This window comes from Micropterus salmoides, unplaced genomic scaffold, assembly GCF_014851395.1.
Source record: "Micropterus salmoides isolate LMB-PRFRI ecotype aquatic unplaced genomic scaffold, ASM1485139v1 Ms_hic_scaffold_12, whole genome shotgun sequence".
Taxonomy (NCBI): Eukaryota; Metazoa; Chordata; class Actinopteri; order Centrarchiformes; family Centrarchidae; genus Micropterus; species Micropterus salmoides.
In genome coordinates, this window is record NW_024040263.1 from 26,628,424 (window position 1) to 26,655,605 (window position 27,182).

Sequence of the window (27,182 nt, forward strand, 5' to 3'; positions counted from 1 at the left end):
ATGCTGTCCCATTTAAACCACACCAACAGTTTGCCCTCACTGAAAGTCTGTTATTTAGCTACTACACCTTTTTGCACACACAGTAGTAGAAATGTCTGAAATAAAGCAAATTTAAGAAGAAGAGTTCTTTCTGAGATTTATGGTAATATTAAACGGACATTTGCAGATGGATTCTCCACGTGTCGGACGAGAGATGGAAATCATCAGCTGTAGCAGGTCAACACTTTACAACACTTGACCTTTATTTGATACACAGCTGTTCAACTACACAATGATCAATATATAGTTGTATTATGTTGAGGTGAACTTTCTCCCTTTTCTTGCTGAGTCACCGACAATGGCTCTCAACAACTGTTGATGAAACAAAATATGATGATTATAATAAGAGATTAGTAAACTATGAAACTATAAGAGTACAATAAGCTTAAAGAATTATATTAAAATATAATTCCCATTACAGTGTGCCTTCTATCAATTCTGCCTGTTGATAGTGTGGGACACACATTAAAACTCTGACTATTATTTATTCATTTATTTTTATTTACCATGAGCGGATCTGATATTCTGTTTACTTTCTAAAGTCACAAGACACACAATTCTAGTCCCTATGCATAAGCAGTCTCTTTCCCTTCATCTCTTAATCTCTGTCTCTCATGTATTGGAGTTTTTATTTTTAACTTAATTCAGCCAACAGCTGCACACATAAATCTGTAGTGGTTATTAGGGTTGCCTGGTCACTAATAAACTGTTTATACCTCATTTAAACAACTAATAATAATCTGTGATATAGTGCCTACAATCTAACCACCTCCCAGCTCTTTTTTCTCAACATGCTGTAGCCTACTATGTGATACTTTAACCATGGGGAAATGAGGTTTGCGTGGAGTATCTGCTGAAGAGAATATTATATTCTCCATTTCTGAAAAAGATTTTTTGAAGATCAAATCTTGTTTTTAAAAAGAAAAGAATTAAATCTTACCAGAATGAACCGGTATCAGAAACACATTGGGGGAAAAAAAAACACAAGGTAAACTGTAGGCCTATTTATAATTTAAATTAAATTATGAATAATGCAATTATGAAATGCCAAAAACAGCATATTTCATTGCAAGTCCAACCTCCACCGATTTATATATTTTATTTTAATTTAGTAATGACAATAATTAATTTGATTTTTTTTTAAACTTTGCATTCCAGGGTTTTCCAGTAGGTCTACTCCACCACGAGGCCCATGATCGTTCTGTCACATCGTTACCAGGGGCTGTAGATCTTCTTTGAACAACAACATAATAACAGACACTGAAGCAGGGGGCTCAGCTCCACCACAGTATAACATTAAGATACCATTGCTGAACTTTATTTGTCAATCTTGTGAGTATGAATTCAAAACAATTTACTATCAATACAATCTACTTTTAAACATGTGCTTACTGTTAAAATACAATGTTTCATCGAATAATTTTAATTAGCCAAGTAACTTTGGTCATGCTAGCGTTAGCTGTTAAGCTAACAAGTGTTTTTTTTCAACTAGGGTTAACTTAGACTGCACGGAAATGGAGGGTTGCGCCAGAAGCTGCTGCAGAAAAAACCCGAGGTTTCTTTAAAAGGAAAAGCAATGTGTTAACCTTCTCAACCATAGTCGCTGTTCTCCTGGGTAAGTGATTTTAAACAATGTAAGGCTAGCTACCTGCTCTAACTGAAGAACAGTCTAGCTCACGGTAACTTAACTGTTAAATCAAGCTAGCTAACGTTAGTTTAAATTAGCTGACTAACGTTAACTTTAACTTACAAGTTGCAAGGTTGTTTATTTGTCAATATAACGTTACAGCACAAGGCTGCATAAAGAAACGAAATTTGTAGTTCTCTCGTGCTACACACACAACATATAAGTAAGTGTAGGTCTACATTAAAATATGGTAACATATAAAATAAAACAATACAGTTGAGCAATAGCTCACGACAGGCCGTGGTATATGCTTATTATATCACAGTTAACTATTATATAATATGCGTATATCACGGCCTGAAGTGAGCTATTGCTTTTATAAAACGGTTGCCAAGTATTGCAAAAAATAAAGTAGGCTAACAGACTTAATTACTGCAATTTGACTTTATTTCAAAAAGCATTGGGGGAAGTCACGGGGGGTCATAACCGATTATTTTTCTATGAGCCCACTCTGTTATTATAACATTACCTTTCTTATTTGTAGCTTGTTTAACAGCTTATTGGACTGGAACTCATCTTCTCCAGCTAGAAATGCGCAGATTGATCAGCTGGGGACTGAAATAGGCCCTTTATTTCTGCTTACTTGGCTCCGACACGTGACCGGGGCAGTGGCAAATATCCAATTTTCTGCCATTCAAATTGAACGTTACAAACAGGCTGCACTGTACCATGTTTCACATGTGTGCACAGAAAGTAACCTCATGTCACAGCCACACACACACACACAGGCTAAAACATGTCTTAGGTGTGTGGGAGTTATTCATGGGAGTGAAGAAGACGCAATGCTCACTACATCTGCAGAGAAAGTAGGGCTGGACAGTAAAACAATAATTATGGGATATATTTTTTTTCAATAACAATATAATAAATGTTCAGTAAATGTTGGATTTTATTTTTTATTTTACTTGAAACATACATAATTAGGAATTATTATTTATTAAGATGTTTATTTTGTTGAGGAAAAAGAACTGAAAAAAGTTTTTACTTGTGTTTTTTTACTTATGTTTAAATGTAAATGCTCCGTATTTGTATAGCGCCTTTCTAGTCTTTTCGACCACAGCGCTTTTACACTACATCTGCATTCACCAGTCATACACATTCATACACTGAGCATAAGTGCTCAAACCGAAACTAACATTCACACACATTCATACACTGGTGGAAGCTGCCAGGGGCAATTCGGGGTTCAGTATCTTGCCCAAGGACACTTTGACACACAACCAGGGGAAGCCGGGGATTGAACCGCCGACCTTCCGATTAACGGCCAACCCACTCTACCTCCAGACGCCCCTTTACTCATGCATATTTGTTGACAAAGATTTTATCCTAATTGTTTTGAATGTTCTACCTCAGATTTGTGAAGTTACCCACTGTTTGGCCTCAAGTGTTGCCTATAAAGAAGAGTTTGAACCACAATTAACCATCAGGTTAAAAAAAATCAGCTTTTAAACTCGAAAGAAATAACAATTTGGTACTTATCGTGATAATTATCGATATCGAAAGATATGAAACTTTTTATCGTGATAACGTTTTTGGCCATATCGTCCAGCCCTAAGAGAAAGTCCCAGAGACTTGTCCCAGAGAGGCTAAAGTTTCAATCAAACATAGTTTAAGATTTGTGTAACTTTTATTTTTAAAGGCCGATTTACATCTATTCATTAAGCTGACGCTTTTATCCAAAGTGACTTCCAATTGCTATACATGTCAGACGTGGCACGCCTCTGGAGACACAATGGTGGATGGGTCACAGTGGGGGATTGAACCCAGGTCTCTCACAACAAAGGCATAGTCTTATCCATTGCGCCATCGCCACCCCGTTTATCTGCTTTTTTCACGTGTAGACCACATTAGACCAGGTCCAGATCCAAAACCACCATACCTAGAGCTCTCAAATCTGGACTAGATTGTCCCAAAGAGGCTGAAGTTTCAATCAAACATATTTTCAGATTTGTGAAACCTTTACTCAATTTGTGAAAATACTTAATGTGCTTTTTTTGCATGTAGACCACATTAGACCAGGGCCAGATCCAAAACCACTACACCTAGAGCTCTCAAATCCGGACTAGATTGTCACAGAGAGGCTAAAGTTTCAATCAAACATAGCTTGAGATTTGTGAAACCTTTATTCAGTTTGTTAAAGAGGTGGTATTATGCTAATTTTCAGGTTCAAAATCTTAATTAGGGGTTGTACCAGAACAGGTTTACATGGTTTAATTTTCAAAAAACACCATATTTTTCTCATACTGCACATTGCTGCAGCTCCTCTTTTCACTCTGTGTGTTGTACGCTCCGCTCTTGAGCTACAGAGTGATGCATCTTACTTATACAAAATCTTTGTTGGGAGTTACACATACGCAGTTCCCATGTAAGGACTACTAGCCAATCAGAAGCAGAGAAGGGCGGGTCGTAAGAAACAAGTTAGCATGATCCAAATCAAAGCCGCTTCAGACTTTGACCGTAACCTAGCAGATGGTAAAAGTTACTCACAAGTCCACAACCACACAACATCATTGTTCCACATCTTACCATCAGGACTAAACGCTGAACTGTTGCAGAAAAATAGACTTGACTCTACTCGGCCCTGCTCCGTTTTCCGTTGCAGATAGTACCCACAGATAGAACGTAGCTTGTTGTCATAGCGATGCCACACACAACTGCCGTGTCGTAATGTTCAATGCGACACACACACCAGCTATTAAAATATATCTACGGTTAAAACGTTTCAACATTACTCAGAATGTAAAGGCAGATAAGCTGTATGAAAACCTTCTAGCTGTGTTTTCCTCTGCCGTTGTTGCTGCAGCGATCTGTGTGATGGCGGGAGCAGAGGGCTCTGTGAGCGGGCGGCTGGCCGGCTTCACACGCTCCTCCCGCGGGTCGGCACAGGCATCACCCGCAGCCACTTGCGGAGCTCCTCAACTCCGAAAATATTCAAGCATTTTTGTTCCGCCATCACTTCTCGTAAAACTGTCAATATTCGAAATCTACACAGCTGATTTCTCACCTCAAAACTTCTCAGAAGTGGACTTAGCGATGAAATTACATACGAAAACTGTAAAACATTCTGTTGCTGGCCTCTGTCTGGTGCACACAATTATGATGCAGTGAATAGTGAATATTCTCTCTGACCAGTCAGCAGTCATGTTTTCACGTTACATTTTAGTATCCCTCAGCTCGCTTGGAACCTCGACGGAGGTAAGTTGATAAGAAAAAAAGTACCTGGAAGCAGGTACAAGTACAACATTTCTACAATGGAAACCCAAACAAAGGCGAGTCGAGCCAAAGGGCCTCCACTCAGACTAGCTTGGTTTAAGGGCGTGCCTGACCCCGCTAGCCACTTGGCAAGCTTTATGACGCGTTTTCATTGTGACGTCACAAGTCAAGGAAGTGAAGGGCTGGACTACAAACGAGCTGTTTTCAAGCGGTTCAGAGCAGAGCTTTCTGTGGGAGATGGGAACTCCCTTTGGGCTGGACTTTTCACTTTGCAAACCTGTTACATGCACAAAAAAGATATGTAACTCAATAAAGGAGAGGGGAAAAGCCAAAAAGCATAATACCATCTCTTTAAAATGCTTTAAAGGATGACTTATCTGCTTTTATTCATGTGTAGAACACATTAGACAGGTCCAGATCCAAAACTACCATACCTAGAGCTCTCAGATCTGGGCTAGATTATTCCACAGAGGATAAAGTTTCTAATTAATAGAATCGGTCGCTCAGCAGCGTAAGTTAACTTTCCCCTTAACTGCCGAATTGGAAGCTAACTTCAGCTTCGTAAAATAATACTTGAATATCATACCTATCACAAAGGGCGGAATTGCGTCTCCTTGAGCAATAGTCTTTTGAACAGGCTATTGAAACTTAAACATTGTTGCAATATCGCATACATCCGGGGCAAGTAGTAGGTGTGTGTGTGTGTGTGTTTGTGCGTTTTCATGTTGAATCACATAATAAGCAATGATTTATCTCTGTCTCTCTCTATCTATCTCACACTGGATCATTATTTATTGATTTATTTATTTATCTCTGCCAGTAAAATGCATCTGCAAAATGCGAAATCAGATCTGTATCGGATCGCATTTTAATACCAGGTGTAAATGGAGCGAGAGACCCCCACAAAGCTCAGATTATAACTCGAAAACCTGTTTGTCGCGGAATGATATGGATCTGTGCGAAGGAATTCAACGTCATACCCGTTGTATATGCTGATTACTACTATGAACCAATCAGATTGCTTGATTTGAGCTACCCCTACCCGTTTTATAATTATTTATATACATATTTACAGACAAGTATAACGCATTTTTTAAATTTGCATGGGGTGAATGTAAACAGCAGCAACCAGATGATAGTATGAAAGTTTCATTTTCACAATAAACAGTCTGACATTTGGGAAAAAGCTGGGCCAGCATGGCTCCTCTCCTGGCTCTCTTTCCTCTCCTCTGAGGGATTACTGCACCCAGCGTGGTGCCTGGTCCGGTTGTTTGGGCCGGGCAGATCGTAGTCTGCTGCTCTTTAATCCACAAACCCCATCTTCATCTTCCAATGACTGTAGAGATAACACATGTTTTGGCAATAAAGGCAGAAAAAAAACAGATAAAAAAACAAAAGTGTAGCGATGTTGGAAGCAGCTTCTACAAGCGCTGCTGGTTGCCATAGCAAAACTTTAACTCTTAACTCTAACTTTAGACAGCTTCATTTATCTCTGCACACAGAGGGGCCACATTAAACAATCCAAAACTAATGTGATTATCAGTGACAAAAAACATTTTTCTACAGACATGAAATTTTGCATATATGATACAGGTGTGTGATATTTAATAGGGGAGAACCTGCCATTTTGAAATTTCTTTTTGACCTTTGTTTAGACAAAATAAGCTAGCTTGGAATTTTCACATGTATTCAGCTGATAATATGAAGGTCAGTATCTGCACTTGTGACAACATAAATAATCAAATGATTAATTATGATTCATTGTACCCTATTTAGGGCTGTACATAACGATCATTTTACAAGTCAGTTAATTTAAAGATTATTTTTTCGATTAGTTGAACGACTAATTTTGTGTATTCTAAAGAAAAAAATGTTGCCTATTATTAACATACCAATTTATCCAAAATAAGTATCAAAAACATGTCTAATCAATAAATCCATATTTTATTCAATCATCCTGATGAAGAACATTAGAATAATGACAATAGTAGCATATCTTAAAATGAATCAAATTTCCACGCCACTGATGTGTTGTGATGATAATAACAATATCATTAATCATTAATTGGACTACTTTACGTTTAATGTTTCTGACATAGATTTATGTCAATATTGCTCATACGTGGTTGTTAAATAAACAGAAAATATGAAACGTCAGATGACACACGGTGTAATGTTACGTTACCATGACAGCAGCGGGGCAGAAATTACTTCTGACATGAAGGTGATGAAGAAATACACACATTTTAATGGACTATGTGTTCTCGTGCTGATAATGTGTCGTGCTTGTGTGGAGACAGAAAGTAAACACGATTTGCCGTCAGAGCACCGGGATACTTTCGCTTCATGTATTCATGCTGCTTCCAAGTATTAGCAGTGAAGCTATTTCCAATCCACAGAGCTCACGAAGCAGCACATAGTTGAGTGTCTGTCTAAAATACTCCCAAACTTTAGACGGTTGAAGGCGCGGTGTTGTAGCTGGAGCTTCTCCGGGGGAATCCCATCGGATGCAGCGACGCTTCGACGCACGATCGACGACGCTTCGACGCACGATCGACGACGCTTCGACGCACGCATTGATTACGTCGTCTACGTCGACGAGTCGCCCCAGCCCTAACTGTATTTGACATTTAGTTTAGTTCTGTCATGTTATATTATGCTTTACACAGCGGCATTAAACTTATTTTTTGGTTTATGTTATGCTTTTGTTACATCTCTGTTTTCAGTGATTTGAAACCCTGTACTGAAGTCATAAAATTTATTTAAATCTATCTGTGTTTCTGTCTTACAGGCGTTGGTTTGGGAACAATTCTGAAGACATACGCCCATCTATCGGACCTTGACCAAAGCTACCTAGCCTTTCCAGGAGAAATACTCATTCGAATGCTTCACTTGGTTACCGTTCCTCTCATTGTGTCAGGTGTGATAATAGGTAAGCCACAGGTGCATCTCTCACTGTTACATTAGGCTACATGTTAGACACAGCATGCAAAAAGTAATAATACGAGTCATTTACATAGCTGACAGCAATTTCTCACATTTTGGGTTGAATACCAGTTACAAATATTTAAAGAAATAATCCTCTCAGAGATTAAAAAAAAAAAAAAACACACACCTAACCTCACATGAGATAACTTTCCATCACATTACAGTGATGGAAAACTCCTAAATGATTTTCTTGATGCTCTCACCTTCAGTCTTAATACCTCAAGTCATGTTTTTATTTTTAATAGAAATCTGTACTCAGAGTGTTGGCACGTCAAGAAAAATCTGTGTACGTGCAGCAGTATACTTTGTCTCAACCACTCTTCTGTCTGTTACTACAGGTAAGAGAAATACCATACTTGAAATATAAACTTAGTTACCAGTTTAATAGGTACACGTAGCTAAACCCAATGCAGTCTAACAACTACAGCCTCCAAAATGACTTTAAAGATGAACCAACACCTCTCACCTCAGAGTTTAAACAAAAACTGAACATTATAAACTAAATGACGGTAGGGTTGGGCAGGACTGTTATATTAGACAACATTAGATTTGGCGTATTTCTTCATACAAACACATAGTGAACACGTATGACCTGAAGCACATTATTATGCATTAAAGCCCCCCTCCAGTGTATTTTGACATTTCTATGATATTTCATATTTTTCTGAGTCACTTCCTTACAATGTTGATTACCCACATAGTTTGGCAAATATTTTGTCACAGATTTACAAAAAAATTTGTGCTCAAAGTTGCTTAGTTGTTAAAACGGGGTGGTGACGTATGACTCAGGCAATCACTGCCTCCATGCCAATAACAGGATATGTCTTGTCCCTGTGTCCACTTAAAAACAATTCATATAGCATGAGACAATTTGATTCTATTAACCATAAAAACCTGGAGGACATAATACAACATCTGAAATCCTTTTCATGTTTCCTTGATATTCTGCCAACAGGTATTTTCAAAAATGTTTCTAAATGCATGGCCTCAGATCTACTACAAATTGTCAACATTTCTCTCCTCTCAGGTTTTTTCCCACAGGCCCTGAAAACTGCAGTCATTAAGCCACTCTTAAAAAAGAGCAATCTAGACAGGTCACTAATTATAGGCCCATATCAAATCTCCCATATTTAAGTAAAATCATTGAAAAAGCTGTTCAACAGCTTAGTGCTTTCTTGCCACTAAATAACTGTTTTGATGTCTTCCAGTCAGGTTTTCGACCACACCACAGCACTGAGACAGCTCTTGTTAAGGTCTTCAATGACATCCATTTAAACACTGACAGTGGCAGAATTTCAGTCTTAGTATTATTGGATCTCAGTGCTGCATTCGACACAGTCGACCACAATATATTACTAGACAGACTTGAAAACTGGGTTGGACTTTCTGGCACAGTACTAAAATGGTTTGAAACCTGCTTAAAGGACAGGGACTACTTTGTGTCTATAGGTAAACACACATCTGAGCTGACAAAAATGACCCAAGGCTCCATTCTGGGGCCTCTTTTGTTTTACATTTACATGCTGCCACTGGCTCAGATTATGAAAAACAACAAAATATGTTACCATAATTACACACAGTTTTACAGAACCATTTCACCAGGGGACTAAGATCCCATACTGGTGCTGAGTAACTGTATTGAGCAGGTCAACGGCTGGATGTGCCAGAATTTTCTTCAATTGAGCAAAGATAAAACTCAAGTTATTGTTTTTTGAGCCAGGGAGGAACAATTGAAAGTCAGCGCTCGACTTCAATCTGTAATATTAAAACCACAAATCAAGCCAGAAATCTTGGTGTAGTCATGGACTCAGACCTCAATTTGAGGAGCCACATTAAGACAATTAAAAAGTCAGCCTACTATCACCTGAAGAATATATCACGAATTAAAGGACTTATGTCTCAGCAAGACCTGGAAAAACTTATTCATGCATTTATCTTCAGTCGACTCGACTACTGTAACAGTGTCCTTACAGGGCTCCCTAAGAAATCCATCAGACAGCTGCAGCTGATTCAGAGTCCTCACTAAGACCAAAAAGGTGGATCACATCACTCCAGTTCTGAGGTCTTTACATTGGCTTCCTGTATGTCAAAGAATTGATTTCAAAATCCTGCTGTTAGTTTATAAAGCACTAAATGGTACATTTCTGATCTTCTGCTTTGTTACGAACCATCCAGACCTCTCAGGTCATCTGGGTCAGGTTTGCTTTCTGTCCCCAGAGTCAAATCTAAACAAGGAGAAGCAGCGTTCAGTTATCATGCTCCGTATATCTGGAACAAACTCCCAGATAACTGCAGGTCTGCTGAAACTGTCAGTTCTTTTAAATTAAGACCGAAGTCTTTTCTTTTTACCATTGCTTTTAATTAAATATTTAAGATTTTTCTTTTTACCACTGCCTTTAATTAGTAGATTGATAACTTACACTGCACTGTAACTTTTACTGTCCTGTTTTCTTTTCTTTGTTTTTAGCTTTTTACCATTGCTTTTAACCCTGATTGTACATTGCACTGTAACTTTTATTATTTTTTAATGTGTATTTTTTCAATTTCCCTATGTTGCTTTTAAACTTTTTTCATTCACTCAAAACTTGGTATGTCTCTCTGTCTGATTGTTGGTTTGTCTTTCTAGTTTAGTTAACATTAGCTAAATTAACTAAGTTGTAGTTAGCCAGGTGTAGTTATTGCAGAGGGTTAGCTAACAGAGGGTCTTCATTCTATTTTTAGTTTCCTCCTCTTGGTTTAGTGTGCTGTTCATTTTCATTATGGCATCTGTGCATGCGGTGTTGGAGGACAGATGACACAAAACGCGTCGCACTTTCACCTGCCACCGTCTTATATACAGTCTGCAACACGCATTTTACTGAAGGCTGTTTCACCGATGCATTGGCGGAGGAAATGGTATCAGAAGTCTGAAGCTGACAAGCGATGCCATCAGCGGTGAGTTGTGCATTGTGAAATGTCTCAAATGATTTATTCACACTAGGGAACTAATGTTAGTTGACGAAGTAAAAACGTTTATTAATTAACATGGCGTGTTGTCTGTCTGTGAGTGAGTATTACATCCTAATAATTAATTAATTTCAATTCGCGAGGCAGGTTTGAATACAGCCATGGGCTTCTCTGTGTGGAGTTTGCATGTTCTTCCTGTGTTCAGGTGTGTTTCAGTGTATAATGTGATATTTCTAAAAAGGGATGTGGATCGTTAATTTTATTGATATTGATACCCTTATTGAGACTGCTTAACGATACGATTCTTTATCGATACCACTATCGATACTTTACTATCTATTATTTAGTGATGGTTATTTGGTAAGACCAGACCCAGTGGGCATGAGGTAGGCCTGCACGGTATGAGGAAAATATTGCAAGACATCACTTGTGATAAATAAACATATATTGAAGTGTACAAATTAACTGCCTGGTTGTTTTTAATTTAATATTTTAAATACAGCTAAATGTTGTTTCTAGAGCAGCAACATTAATGTTTACAACAGCAAAGTAACTCAATAACTTTATCTGACATCACAAGTAGTGAGTGACGTTTAGAAAGAATAACATCAGTCTGTATCAGTCCCTCCTCCTCTCTCGCTGCCTGCAGGTAACGTTACCAGGTAGAAGGAGGAGCGGCTGGTTTGTCTCAGCCAGCAGCTGAGTTTTTAAGACTACAGACCAGTCTGTGCTCCAGATGGTCAGCTTTCTATTTAGCTTTTTTTTTTACATTTGGCTAATGCCAAGCTAGCGTTAGCTGTGCTTGTATAAAACATACAGGATGAGATGCTGAGGACAGAGATGATTAAATTAACAATTTCTACATTAACATTACCTTACAGACAGGTGTAATGATAAAGTATTGTATTTTTACTTGCGAAGGTTTTATTGCACATACGTACAGTAACGAGCGTAGCTGTCATCAACTAACGTTACAGTAGTTTGGAGCTAACTTAATCCTCACCGTATTATCTCGCGACGACGCAGCCTCTCGCTCTGCTGCGTGGGTGTGTGTGTGTAGGAGCCGACAGAGAGCAGGCAGAGACTGCAGACTGATGATTTTCTTATCCATTGCGTTGCAAAATCAAACCAAATTGACGCTCGAGACATAACGTTACATCATAGGACCCGCAAGTCTCGAGAGCAGTATTGATAAGCTCCAACCTTATTGATCTTCGGGTTTTGAGAAATTTTGGAACCGGGTCTCGATCCCCATCCCTGTATCTAAATGTATACTCAGTTTTGTAGATTTGTAAGATAATTAGTTTTATAAAAGGACCACTCATGGCTTTGGCCAAGCTGGAGGCAAAGATGTGACAAGAGCAGCTGTACAATCATAGGTCATAGCTACTCTGATGATGAAAACTTACATACTGCATCAAAACCTTTGGTAAATTTTTAATAATGAACATTGGCACCACAAGTGTGTAGCTTCTCTGCTTGTTTTTGTCATCTAGCAGCTCATTAATATGGAGGTCCTGAAAGCTCAACACACTGAAACCTAAGAAGAGACATTATACATACATATTATTTAACACATCTTAGACTGAAAATCAGCAGAGAAGGAAAATTATAAGCTTCGTACAGGTCGACCTCATGGCAGGGCTGGTGGTTGTTCCGTTTAAGTCGGCTTTTGGTATAATTACATTTTCTTCTTTACAGAAAAGAAGGACCTGAATCTGTGGAGGCCAGCCATTATTAAACATCTGTACTCAACTGCAGCTTCTTCCACTCTAACTGAGATGTGATGGTGACCCACGTTCAGAACATCCATTAACACAGCACGCTGGACCCAGTTACGACATACCTTATACGGTTTGTGGTTAAACATGATAAATAATCCAGTCTTGTTTGTGCAAAGAATGAGAATAATTATATAAATGGAAATGCATCACACCAACATTTGTACTGAAGTAAATCCCAGCTAATTCTGTAGAGTAAAGATTCTATTTTGAAATAGCCAACAGTTTTAGCTTGGTGTACCTTATTAACAGAAACTAGTATTTAATGTACATAGATATTCAGTGCACATAGATATTCAGTGCAAACAAAAGCTAATGCCACTTTTTAGTCACAAGGTAGCAGTGTTGGCTCACAATACAAGAAGAATTTGGTATTACAAATGTCCTATATGTTGTCTTTACTTCTGGATTTCTTCACACATGTGAACTGCATGATCTGCCTTTTCCACAGGTTTCTCTCGGTAGTTCTGCATTTCAACCACGATGGAAGCTGAGAGGTTGCTGTGATGGTGTGTTATATTTTATAAACATGTTTTTCCTTTCCCCAGCATACACATCAGCCCTCAAGGAGTCAACTGCACCTGCCTTGCTTAGGAGATTGGGCCAAAAGATCCTCATTGATGGATGAGGCAGTCAGCCTTTGTCGGTTGACAGTTTAACACAGGACATAAATGTGAAACCAGCACAGAAGTCTGGTTTCGCGGTTTTCAACTTTATTAATGAAGGCAAAGCCAGATCAGTCCTACAACTTATATTATCCTCGGTCACATTTGTCTATTTGTAAGATATCTAAAACATATCTCTAAAAGAGAGATTTAATCTGGTAAACAAATATGTCTCAGCCAACGCTTGAGGTGTGACTTCTCTCATTGCAAGAAAGTATTTTGTTCTGTCACTGTACTCAGTTAAAAGAATGATCTGTGTGTATTTTCATGTAGAGCCAGTAAATGTTATTTAAAATATTTTTTATTAATAAAATCTTGACAATTGTACAGGTTTGGTTTGTTTTTGAGTCTTTTCTAGTTTTAAATGTTGTTTCATTTTGACCATACCTATTTGGTGCATCCACACAAAAAGTTCCAATCTGGTTTTTGCGTTATTGTTAATTGCAATTTATAATTATAGGAATGGATCAATAGTTTTATATAAAACATGTTTAACCATTAATGCACTCTGCATCTGGTCAATATATATAATTGCAACTGCATAAGATGTGATTAATTTTATTGTCAGCCAAATGAGGCTGTCGTGTACAGGTGCTGGTCATATAATTAGAATAATCATCAAAAAGTTGATTTATTTCAGTAATTCCATTCAAAAAACTAAACTTGTATAATGTATACATTCATTCCACACAGACTGATATATTTCAAGTGTTCATTCCTTTTAACTTTGATGATTATAACTGACAACTAATGAAAACTCCAAAATCAAAAGCATCTCAGAAAATATGAATATTGTGAAAAGGTTCAATATTGAAGACACCTGGTGCCACACTCTAATCAGCTAATTAACTCAAAACACCTGCAAAGGCCTTTAAATGGTCTCTCATTCTAGTTCTGTAGGCTACACAATCATGGGGAAGACTGCTGACTTGACAGCTGTCCAAAAGACGACCATTGACACCTTGCACAAGGAGGGCAAGACACAAAAGGTCATTGCTAAAGAGGCTGGCTGTTCACATAGCTCTGTGTCCAAGCACATTAATAGAGAGGCGAAGGGAAGGAAAAGATGTGGTAGAAAAAAAGTGTACAAGCAATAGGGATAACCGCACCCTGGAGAGGATTGTGAAACAAAACCCATTCAAAAATGTGGGGGAGATTCACAAAGAGTGGACTGCAGCTGGAGTCAGTGCTTCAAGAACCACCAACCAGCGTCAGAAGCGTCTCGCCTGGGCTAAAGACAAAAGGGACTGGACTGCTGCTGAGTGGTCCAAAGTTATGTTCTCTGATGAAAGTAAATTTTGCATTTCCTTTGGAAATCAAGGTCCCAGAGTCTGGAGGAAGAGAGGAGAGGCACAGAATCCACGTTGCTTGAAGTCCTGTGTAAATTTTTCCACAGTCAGTGATGGTTTGGGGCGCCATGTCATCTGCTGGTGTTGGTCCACCTGTGTTTTCTGAGGTCCAAGGTCAACGTAGCCGTCTACCAGGAAGTTTTAGAGCACTTCATGCTTCCTGCTGCTGACCAACTTTATGGAGATTCAGATTTCATTTTCCAACAGGACTTGGCACCTGCACACAGTGCCAAAGGCACTGAATTTGGGATTTTCATTAGTTGTCAGTTTTAATCATCACAATTAAATGAAATAAACATCTGAAATATATCAGTCTGTGTGGAATGAATGTATACATTATACAAGTTTCACTTTTTGAATGGAATTACTGAAATAAATAAACTTTTTGATGATATTCTAATTATATGACCAGCACCTGTAAGTAGTGGTGATGTACATACAATGTTGTGTTTCTTATAGCCAACATAAACAGAAATAACTCAGATTCTGTTTTAATCTCTCCAGTTTACCATTTATCCTCTTAGTAAAGTTCATAACAAGTCAACTTTACATGCAGAAGATCAAGTATATGGTTGTATTCTAACTGTGGACAAAATAGCTCAGCTCAGAGTAATAGACGACCAATCCATGGGGGGCTTTAAGTTTAAATATTTTTAATATTCTAAAGCAATGTACATCCGAACATTTTCTCCCCTAACTCTAGTCTATCCATAGAGATTGTTTTGTTTTTTTCACGAGGTTACATGTTTTGTTTTGCTTTTTCATTTTAGCTAAAGGGAGTTTTTAATTTGGCATTCATGCTGTTGGGCTGCAGAGTGATAATGTCAGGGTTTACCTCTTGTAGAGCCATGAAATCCAGTGTTAGTGGTGCATTTACTTAACAGCTTTTACACTGACACAATGCTAAAAGTCATGTGTTTCTGCATTTACAGTTGTAGTGTAGTGTGATATTTTTATCTAGCTATTGTATAGTGTTTGTGAAGGTTCTCAGTCATCTAGGTCATGGTTATCCAAAGAAGGTTAAAATCAAGGGTAACTGGACTTTGTTGAAGATACTAGAAGACGTTTCATCCCTCATCCAAAGGACTTCTTCAGTTCTGACTGACCGGTAGGGAAACTAAGCTATTTAACCTCAGTGGGTTCGTTTGCCAGGATTGTCGATACCGCTAGTTTGTTAGTGTTCCTGGCTGTTGTAACGACAGTCGTTATGGTTGTTAGGACTACCCGAGGCCAAGACTGAAAGTTTGTGGAGTTTCCTGGGAAGTGATGAAAGGACCGCATTGTAAGTGGTGGCGTAGCCCCCTCCTCTATTCAGCAAGGGTTTCTCAACCTGGGTGTAGATGGCTTCCTTGACACCTCTTTCAAACCATCCATCTTCTCTTTCTAAAATGTGCACCTGGTGGTCCTCAAACGAGTGTCCTCTGTCCTTCAGATGTAAGTAAACTGCTGAGTCTTGACCTGAGGAGTTGGCCCTTCTGTGTTGAGCCATGCGTTTGTCTAGTGGTTCTTTAGTCTCCCCTATATACAGGTCTGTGCATTCCTCACTGCATTGGACTGCATACACTAGATTACTTTTCTTGTGCTTGGGGGTGCGGTCTTTGGGGTGTACCAGCATCTGTCTTAGCGTGTTCTTGGGTATAAAAAACACAGGGATGTTGTATTTGATACTCCAGACACGTATGGAATCATAATGTTGTTGCGTTTGACCTTCTTTTCCTCATCCCCTGTAGTTTTGTTCTTCCTGGATCTTGTGGCTGTTTTCACAAAGGTCCGTTTAGGGTATCCACAGGCTGTAAGTGCCCCCTTCAGGTGTTTCTGTTCCTTCTCTCTGGCTTGGGCACTTGTTGGTATGTTTTCCGATCTGTGGTGCAGTGTTCTCATGACCCCTAGCTTATGCTCCAGTGGGTGGTGGGAATTGAAGAGTAGGTATTGGTCTGTGTGGGTGGGTTTTCTGTAAACACCAATTTGCAGGCTCCTGTCCCCTTCAATGTGTACAGCGCAGTCCAAGAAGGCCAAACTGTTGTTGTGGACATCTTCTCGTGTGAAATTGATGTTGCGGTCCACAGAGTTGATGTGTTCTGTGGAGGCTTGTACTTCCTGGCTTTTAATTTTGACCCAGGTATCGTCCACATACCTGTACCAGTGGCTCGGTGCTGTTCCTCTGAAGGAGTTGAGGGCTTTGCTCTCCACTTCTTCCATGTAGATGTTCGCCGCAATTGGGGATACCAGTGAACCCATGGCACAGCCATGCTTCTGTCTGTAGAATTCTTTGTTGTACTGGAAATAGGTGGTGTTTGGACAGAGGTCGAGTAATTTGCAGATCTGGTCAGGGCTGAGGCTAGTTGTGTTGTCCAGGGTGTGCTCTTGTGTTAGCCATTGCCTTATGGTTTCTACTGCTTCAACGGTGGGGATGCAGGTGAACAAAGAAGTCGCGTCATAGGATACCGTGGTTTCATCTGGTGTACACTGGTGGCGGAAGTTACGCAGAAATAGCGGAGCTGTAACAAGACATCGAAGTTTTGTTCCATTACAGCGGCTGCCTGAAAACAGTCAGAGACGATGTAAGTCAGACTCTATATGTAACCCGTGGTTGTTACGGTAGATTAACCTCTGGCTAAGTTGTTGTTGGCAGAGGTGTGCTGAATGTCGTGTGTTTACCTGTTTTTTCTGCTCCATGTGATTGCATGGCTAGCTAGCTAAAGTTCCCATGTGTTTAATGCTCCTAGCTGATGTAAGCCACAGCCTATGTTATCACTAACGGAGAACATCTTTATTTTATTTAATCAGAATGGTGATAGTTGTACATTTATTTCTGTAAGTGATTAACAGTTACTTCTCCAAAGTTGTAATAAGGATCTAACTGGTGTGATGGTTATGGAGCCTTTCTCTGTGTTTTATTGCAGAAACTGTTGCCATTACTACTCATGTAGGCCTACAGCGTGACTGCCTGTAATATGTTAACTTCGTGCAACGATCAGTAAAGAAGTTTGAACCACCACTAGTGACTCTGTGCTCTCTAGCAGGAGCCCTGCAGCGGCTAATATCATTCATCATCCAGCAGTTAAAAAGGAGTTAGTTTACAAGGGGTTAATTTCAACAATAACGACTGTCGTTACAACAGCCAGGAACACTAACGATATCGACGATCCTGGCAAACAAACCCCCTGAGGTTAAATAGCTTAGTTTCCCTACCAGTCAGTCAGAAATGAAGAAGTCCTTTGGATGAGGGACGAAATGTCTTCTAGCATCTTCAACCAAGTCCAGCTGCCCTTGATTTTAACCTTTTTTGGATTGTATAGTCTTGTATTCAGTCCATATGGAACAGCTAATGAATACATGTTTTTGCTTCCTGTGTTATGTGTTGTAGGATTAATATTGGCAATGTTGATCAAGCCCGGGGTCAGTCAGAATGCTGCAACACACCATGATGATGATGATGATGAAACCTTCGACACAGTCGATGCCTTGATGGATCTAGTAAGGTGAGGAGAAAGTGTAGATTCTGACAGACCATCCTGATTCTTCCACTACTAATTTCTCAACATGTTTAGGATACAGTTTCCAGCTCAGCAAGGTTTTTAGGTCAGTCTATACCAACATTTCAGAAAACGCTGGACCATTTAATCAGATAATTTTAAACACGTGTATTCCTTTAGAATTGCATCCATCAGTGTTTTCTTACGCAGAAATGTGAGGTGTGGTACAACATTAAGTAATGTTAATGTTAATGTTGTTGTAACATTTAAAAGCTGATTAATCTATTTTTAGTCGTCAGGTTCATGATGATAGATGTATTTGGTTTTTCTTTACTCTCTTTATAGGAACATGGTGCCAAATAATCTGATTCGGGCTACCTATCAACAGGTTTTTTTTTTTACTCAGGTATGCAATATATGGCCCCTGAAGGGAAACAATGTAATATTCAGGATTTTTCTCTTATCATTAGTACAAGACTCGGAAAGTGGAGGTTGAAATTGAAGCAGATTCGGACAATTCTAACCTGGAAATGGTAAACATGTTTCCTTTTGTCACTATGGAGAATTTTGTGTCAAGTTTACATTCACAGTGATAATTGCTGATACACAAAGTTGCAGACGTTCTCCCTGAGTTTCTCATCTTGTTTCAGAAAAGAACAGAAATTCGTCTGGTGGGTAAAAACATTGAAGGACTCAATAGTGTGGGTCTGATTGTCTGGTCTATTATTTTTGGACGGGGCCTCAGGAGGATGGGAGAAAGAGGGAAACTTTTCGTGGATATCCTGATCGCCCTCAACAAGGCCATCAGACATGTAGTCAAAATGGTAATAGGGTAAGGTGAAACAGCACATATGTTCTGGAAGAAAATGTCAACTTCTGTGTTTAAAAAAATTTTGAATCTATAATGATTTACATATTTTATAAACTAGTAAACATCGTTCCCTATAACATTTATTAATTTTTTTCTCCTGCGCTGTCAAAATCTTGGCTGGTTTCTTTTCAACCTGTGCTGTAATAGTAACTGTTTAAACTGTTTCACATTTTCCATCAACAAGGTCAATGAAGTGTAATTTTCACTCTCTTGTTTCTTTTCCAGCTTCTTGCCTGTCGGAGTGCTGTTCATGACTGCAAGCTATGTTGTTGAGGTTGGGGAGAACTGGCAGACACTCTTAAAACTCGTAAAATTCACGGCAGTGGTCATTAGTGGGTGTGTTCTCTTTTCGCACTTTTTGCACTGTTGCAGAGACATTGTGAATGCAAACTGGAGTTGCTGTTGCCAGTTATTTCGTTTGGTGTAATCAGTATTCATTGTGTAGGTTTTGCTCTTTTTCAGGCTTGCCATCCATGGAGCAGTAGTTCTACCACTGATCTATCTCCTGTGTGTGAGACGAAACCCCTTTCCTTTCATGAAGGGGATTTTGCCTGCCTTACAGGACACCCTGTTCATCTCGCGTAGGTAAGACAATTAGAATTTTTATCTTTCTATCTATCTTGAACAGAATAGTATCAGAGATGATTTAGATTAGTAGATAGAGAGAATATATAGATCTTTAAGAACTAACAAGCGATGGACTTTGTCTCAAAGGTATGCGGCCCCGCAGACTGAAAAATGTTGTGAGCAAGTAAACATGATTGACAGAAGAATCACGCGCTTCATGCTGCCGATTGGGATCAACGTCAACATGGACGGAACAACCCTTTATGAAGTGTCGGCGGCAGTTTTCATCGCCCAACTCAATACCATCACTCTGAACTGGAGCTTGTTAGTTACACTTGGGTAAGTCACAATCATATTTTCTCATTCGCTCTTGGCATTAAAGGGGTGCTTAGCGATTCTTATCCAATACACTTTTTGTTAAATTCGGTGAATATTTCCTCATGGGTAGGTAGCTCTCTGTTTTTCGTGTGACATCTACAGGCTGACGTGTGTAAAGTTTTCTTCCTTTCCAAGTATCAACAAGGATGTATGTTTGCATTCAGCTGCCCATTCGGATTACTATTTCCAAAACAGTATTACAGTTACTAATCATATTAAGGCTGCCCTACTGAACACACCATCCCTGACGTGAATGCGCGACCGCGCTGCAGCTTTCTGCAGGTTTCTGCAGGTTTCTGCCTCTTAAAAGGAATTTTTTCCTTGCCTCGGTCGCCTAGTGCTTGCTCTTGGTGGGAACTGTTGGCTTTCTGTAAATATCATCATAGAGTACGGTCTAGACCTGCTCTTTTATGAAAAGTGCTCAGAGATAACTGTTGTTGTGATTTGGCGCTATATAAATAAAATTGAATTGAACTTAATAAGCATCGGATAAATTGGGTATGATTTGATTATTACTTGTTATAGGTCTAATGTTTACTTTGACTTTGTTGTCGATTGATCAATCATATAGCCTATATACACTTTGCTGTATGAATGGTTGCTTTTTAAGTCTTTATGTTCTTATGTTAAAGGTTTTGGCAAGTTATAAAATAATTTCTTGTGAATGGTTGTGACAGGGTTTATAAGGCCTTTTCAGACTGGCGCGGTCGTTCTCGTCTCACGCACACGCCCACACTCTGCCAGAGTTGAAATGTAAAAACTTTGTCTGTTTCTTTAACAGTTAGGCCACTGGCTCTTAAACACGCAACAACCTTTGCTGCTGTCTTTTTATTATTATTATAGAGAAGTGGCAAACGCGCAGTGACATTTGTCTTTGATTCCCGCTGCAACACATCCGCCAAATAAGTTATTGTATGGGTCCTGCTTTACCATCCATCCTTATCGGGGTGTGGGGGGTCTCTGTATATTTCCTTGCTTTTTTGCCCTTTGCCAATCACATGCCTGATAAGACCAGGGAAGCGGAAGACCTGTGTTAACATCTGTGAGGGGTTTCAATGCTGGATAAATCTACAACATTTGAAAGGAATGAAAACTGATGCTGAGGTTGCTCTGTTTCTGCTGGACAGGTCAGTAACGTTAGTTTTGCTGTTCCACATAAACGACAGGTTCAGTATTACTGTCTTGTCTGTCTGTTGTCATGTTTGTGATGATCCCAGCTGGTTAGCTTTGTTAGCTTAGCCGCAACTGTCAGTATGTGTGTGGTGGAAGACAAATAGAGCGTGTGTGTGAACAGTGCCCCAGTGAATAGAATAAAGACTGCAGCTTCTCAGGACAAAGAGGAGCTCCCGTGTGTTGCTTGCCAACTGTTGAGTAAGGAGTGAAGAAAGCATTGACTTCGGCCCTGGAGATATACAGTCGCTCCTGTGCTTCCCAGCTCTTATCAGTCACTGTATTTTTGTACAAACTATTTCAAATAACTCGCTAGTCTTTTATTCTGTTGTGTTTTGGATGCTGTGTTTGTGTGCTTACACATATTGTTCGTTTGATGATGGTTGTTCACTAATTGTAACTATTAAAGTTCCTCTTGATAATCCTACCGATAAATAAGCTAGACTCCTTGTCTTAGATTTAAGCTTAGAAAAGTATTTTGCTTCAATAGATATTTAAATATTGACAGGCATGTTGTCACAACTTCTACAGTGTTGCTAAAACATGCCCTCTTATTGAGACAGCTAACGTGCTCTCGGACAGCAGACGCTGTGGATTCTGCTATATTTCAGCAAAGTAGGACTGGTTACCATGGCAATGCACGTTCATGAGTTTGTTTATCAACAAACTCTCCACAGAATCGCATAGTATCCCTTTAAGACAGGGTACGCGCGGGCTCTTAAAAGTATTAAAAAAGTCTTAAATTTCATATTCCAAAAATAAGTCCTTAAAAGTATTAAATTTAATTTACAAAGTATTAAATTTCGTTTACCAAGGTCTTAAAATCTAGTGTATTTTGACATTTCTATATTTCATATTTTTCTGAGTCACTTCCTTACAATGTTGATTACCCACATAGTTTGCCAAATATTTTTTGCCAAATAGCTTAATTTTGTGCTCAAAGTTGCAAAAATTGCTTAGTTGTGACGTATGACTATAGTAATTCCATAAATCATACGTCATTCTCCGAGCTTGCGCAGGTGCATTGTCATGCCTTGTTAAAAAACTGTCACGCCTCGTTAAGTTAGAGCATCAAACTGATAAACATCGTTGTGAGCTAGCTAACCAGTTTATCATGTAATTTACTTAGAACTTACAGTAGGTATGTTTCTCTGTGTCTGATTGTTGGTTTGTCTCTGACGTGCTACTACCAAGCTAACTTCGCCTGAGAATGGGCAAGTGTCTGAAATTCAGAAAGCCAGAGATATGGACAAGTTGGCAGTTGAGGCTGAGAGCAGTGCCGCTGAGGTTTGCGCAACAAGCGGGTCGGAGTGCAAGCCAGTCACGCTATGGCGAGCGCTAATGGAACAGCGAGCTGGAAGACCCGCTGCAGGTTACTGGTCAGTTAATGTTACAACAGCAACGGAGAGACAGGTGTGTAGCCTATAAGACGAGGATCGAATGAAAACATCCATTTCACCCCTTAAGAGTTCTTTGTGCACAAATATTGTATTCATTTCGTAGTTGTTATTTACACTGTGGATACTGGGGACATGTCTCCATCACTTCGTTTAAAGCATTTGTTAAATATGTTCTGAAAATGGCTTGCAACAAGAAATGTTAAAAAAAAACAAATGAAAATACTTTGAGAAAGGTTTATTTGCACAATAAGAAAACATGCAATGCCATTTAAAGATAGAAGAAACAAATGTGCAATTTCCAAAAAAGTTTCTTAAGCTAAAAAACAAGCTGCTGAGTACTGCATTATATTCTTTATATTATATTCTTTGAATTGTCACCTGAATCACTTTGTATAAATAAAGACAATTCTACCATAAATTGGTGCAGAAAATGTCTCCAGAATAGAGGAAATTAAGTGTTTTAGTGCTCAAAATTTTCTAGGGGACCCCCAGACCACTCGATTTTTATATTTCAGCAATATAATTCATCAAAATAGTGTTGAAATATCTCCTTGTCTTGTTCTCATGAACCCAATATTGTAAATCGTGCATGTGAGCTAAGTGTATCGTCACACCCCTAATCTGAACCCTTATGTCCCCACCACTTTTCAGCACAAAGTGACATCTTTGATTCATTTTATCAAAGTACAAACACACCCAAAAAAGCTTTAGTGTGTTAAATATAATGTAAATAATTTTCTCGGGCTTAAAATTCATACAGATTTTCCATTATCCAGATGTAAAGTTGGTATTTAATTTCATCCTAGGTGGTATTAAAAAGGTCTTTCTGGGTACCCTGTAAGAACTGGGGTTGAATTTAGATCCTCGGGCAGAGGTCTGTTGTCTGTTCCAGAGTCTCGACTGAAAACTAAAGGGGACAGAGCGTTTGCTGTCAGGGCCCCGAGGCTCTGGAACAGCCTGTCCAAGGAAATCAGGTCGGCTGAGTCCGTGAACTCTTTTAAGTCCCTTCTTAAAACATACTTTTATAGGAGAGCCTTTCCCGATCTTATTTGACTTTATTTTATCCCTTTTATTTTATTGTATTTTACTAATTTTATATTCATCTTAAATGTGTATTTTAGTCTTTTCAATGTTTTTCATGCTTTTATCTTGTATTGTTTTTGTATTATTGTCTCGTGGGTATTATTGTCTTTACACTTGTTAATGCACTTTGTAACTTGTTTTTGAAAAGTGCTCTACAAATAAATAAAGATTATTGAATTTTGTGCAAGTAGCACACTGATTTTAGTTATAAAATGATAATATGTTATCTTTACTGTATTTTAGAGTGGCACGATTATTTCAGTATATGGTTCTTTCCATGGTTCAGTGAGCTGATGTCTCAGTCATTGTTGGTGTACGGTATTGTGTTGTCAGCTGAGAGGAAGTAGCTGATGGTAGTGTCACTATTGAAACTTTATCCACGTCTGCTCTTCACGGTTTGTTTTGCTTTGTCCGGCAGCAGCTTTGGCTTTTAGTCTCTGGTGTTGCATCCAGAATTTTATGAACAATGATGTAAAAATCAGAAGCCTGTCCATCATTTTGACAGATTAAGTCTAAGGGCAAGGTACCGTAACGTTAAGTAACTCATTCGCAATGCTGTATATAACTACATGTAGACCACCTGTAGTAGACCCCCTGTTGGTGGCGTGCGTGCATATTAATTAGCTGTTGTCTGCTAGTCTTGTCTTTGATCACTCATGTATGACCTCATTGTCTAGCTGGCTTTAGTCATCTGCATCGGTAGGCTATATCGCTACGTAGCAGGGCTCAAGTGGTAAAAAATGATTAACCATACTGTTTTGGTGTCTTATAAAAATGTGTGTCAGCTCTGACCTCATACACACAAAAATTACACATGGAGCAAAGTCAGAGGCTGCTGAGCCCGGTAATGTTGCCCGCTTGCCCGGCTCCGGCTCTCCACCAGCGCCGCTCCCCACCAGCAGCAGCATAATGTTGCTTCAAACTTGAGTGGAGAGCTAGCCACCAAAGCTAGACAGTAACCGATGCAAGAGCACTTACAGTAACTTTACAGATGTCACTGTATGTGATCTAGTAAGTTTGCTAACATCAACTCGAGACTTATAGCTTGTGGCTAAACCTCTAGCTGATTTTGCTCGAGTCAACAACTTTGTTATCACAGGCAAACCTCAGGCAAGCACAACACAAGACATAGCAAGCCAGCTAATAAATGATTACTTACTAGTCCAACAGAATGAAGGCCAGCTCAGCATCTGTTCCGTATCCTTTAAGCTCTTTTAGCTCACGTCAACGAGTAAAGCCAGTACGGTTTACTCTTAAATTTGGCAAATTCTTGTAAACTGAGCTGCTTGCTGAGACAAACCCGCCTCTCCCCTCTCTACTACTACTCTATTTAAATTTCCCAACGGTATGAATTTAAAACCGTCAAAAACACAGATGCTCCTCTTTCTATTAAACTCCAACAGGCCGCCGTCAGGCCAACAAGTTCTGCTGATTTCCAGTATATTTGCTCAGGTGTGTGTGCGCGTGCGTGCAGTGGCCATATTTATTGGCGTTTAGCCTTTCAAAAACAACATTTTCACTGCGGTCAAGAAGTTGTTGCCACACACAAAGAGAGGCACGCAGCTGGATTAGGGTCAGTGACCTAGCACAAACTATTTTCTATTTAGGGGCGGCTGTGGCTCAGGAGGTAGAGAGGGTTGGCCGTTAATCAGAAGGTCGGCGGTTCAATCCCTGGCTCCCCCTGGTTGCGTGTCGAAGTGTCCTTGGGCAAGATACTGAACCCCTGGCGGGTGTTCCGCCAGTGTATGAATGAGTGTGAATGTTAGTTTCCGTTTGAGCACTTAGGCTCAGTGTATGAATGTGTATGACTGGTGAATGCAGATGTAGTGTAAAAGCGCTTTGAGTGGTCGAAAAGACTAGAAAGGCACTATACAAGTACGGAGCATTTATCCATATGGTTTAGTCAAAAATTACAATTTGAAAATAAACTCATAAATTACATTGTTTTTTTGAGGACCTAGTCTAAAATTTCTGGTTTTAATAAATTTTGAGAGTTTGATGGCAAAAATGTCGTTGTGGTATAACCATATATACTTTTTACCAAATAATTTAAGTTATAAAAAGTGAATAATAACATTACTTACATAATAACTATTTAATAGTAAATAAAAATAATAGAATTTTTTTTCTGAATATTATAATTAATTTGAGGTATAATGTCAGTCAAGTTAACTTCCTCAAGTGTGAAGGTGGTGTAAACACCATTCAAGTAGCCATTTTGTCATTTTTATGCAAGAAGATCTTGTAGCAAAACAGAGAACAGAAAACAGAGGACGCCTGATGACTATAACTGCATACCAAGGTTGTCTGTGAATGTTCTGTCATCCAGGTCATATTTATCCAGTGTGGGTTAAAATGACATCTGGACATGGCTTACAATTCCATAATACAGTATCTTCGACCAAGTCATGTTCTGCAAGGTAAAATTACTATTTTTGCCAAGGGAGTCTGGTGGCTTTGACAAGAACGTGGTAGTGAAGAAGTATTGTGTCTTTCCCCTGCAGTGTGGTGGTAGCAGTGTCCACTGTAGGAGAAGCCGGGATCCCAGCGACAGGAACAGTCATCACTCTCTTCATTTTGACAGTCGTCGGGATTCCTGCGAGGGACGCTTCCCTTTTGTTGGTCATAGAATCATTGCTGTAAGTTTAAGCTGTGTTTTGGCAGTGATTACAACACTTGACATTAAACAGCACAGTGTGAAGAAGCACATGCACTCAGCCCTGTGGTGTCTTTCAGAGATCGCTGCAACACTTCTGTCAGCTTAGTGAGCGACTGCATTGGTGTGGCGGTTGTTGAGCATCTGTCAAGAAAAGAACTGGAGCAAATGGACGAGCAAGGACAGGACATGGCGAGGTGAAATTTTAATTTACCTTTTGTTTTTACAGCATTGAAGGCAACATCAGCAAATATTTGATCATTTTAACCCGATACATCATAGACAAATGAACAAGTCACATTGTTTCTAGTAGCATATTATCAGAGTATGTGAGTGGAATGAAGCTCACATCTACCTGCAATTATTTACATAGATTATAAAAATCTCATCTGCACCTTCGGCCATAGATTGGACATGGAGTTGACCCAAGTCCAGGTCCATACCAGCAGCCAAGTCCTTCGACACAGCAGAAAGTCAACTGCTCCAAGAAAGCAGCTGAAGATCAAGCACATGTAGCTTCAGCTCAGCATGAACAGGGCAGACTGGAGAGTGCAAAAAATGTACTTTTTCTCTTTGAATTGTTGTTTTAATTATTTGCTATTACATTTTCAAAATTGTTTGCATTTTATACTGAATTAACTGCTGAATGAACCTGTTGAAAATTATTTGTTAATGTGATTTATTGCGTATTCATATCCTTTTTTGTAGTTTATGCAGATCTAATTCTAGTGAGCTAGACAGCAGCTGTGTACTCATCTCAGCATAAACAGGGTCTGAGCATCAGCAGTAGGGATGAAATGGTATGAAAATTTCATATCACGATTATAGTGACCAAAATTATCACGGTTATCATTATTATCATGGTATTGTAAAAATGTGCCAAATATTAAAATGTACTGATACACACACTGAA

The 27,182-nt window shown here is 39.1% G+C and overlaps 1 protein-coding gene across 1 annotated transcript; it reads left to right on the forward strand.

The window, feature by feature from the left end:
- Window positions 1–27,086, forward strand: LOC119899924 (excitatory amino acid transporter 3-like). Its single transcript, XM_038714750.1, has 14 exons — window positions 1–45; window positions 1,543–1,654; window positions 7,731–7,871; window positions 8,173–8,265; window positions 18,036–18,150; window positions 18,490–18,532; window positions 18,615–18,677; window positions 18,795–18,976; window positions 19,241–19,351; window positions 19,478–19,600; window positions 19,730–19,921; window positions 26,118–26,252; window positions 26,350–26,466; window positions 26,677–27,086. The coding sequence occupies exons 1-14, from the start codon at window positions 1–3 to the stop codon at window positions 26,783–26,785; spliced, it is 1,581 nt and encodes a 526-aa protein (XP_038570678.1). The 3' UTR covers window positions 26,786–27,086.
- Window positions 27,087–27,182: the final 96 nt, after the last annotated feature.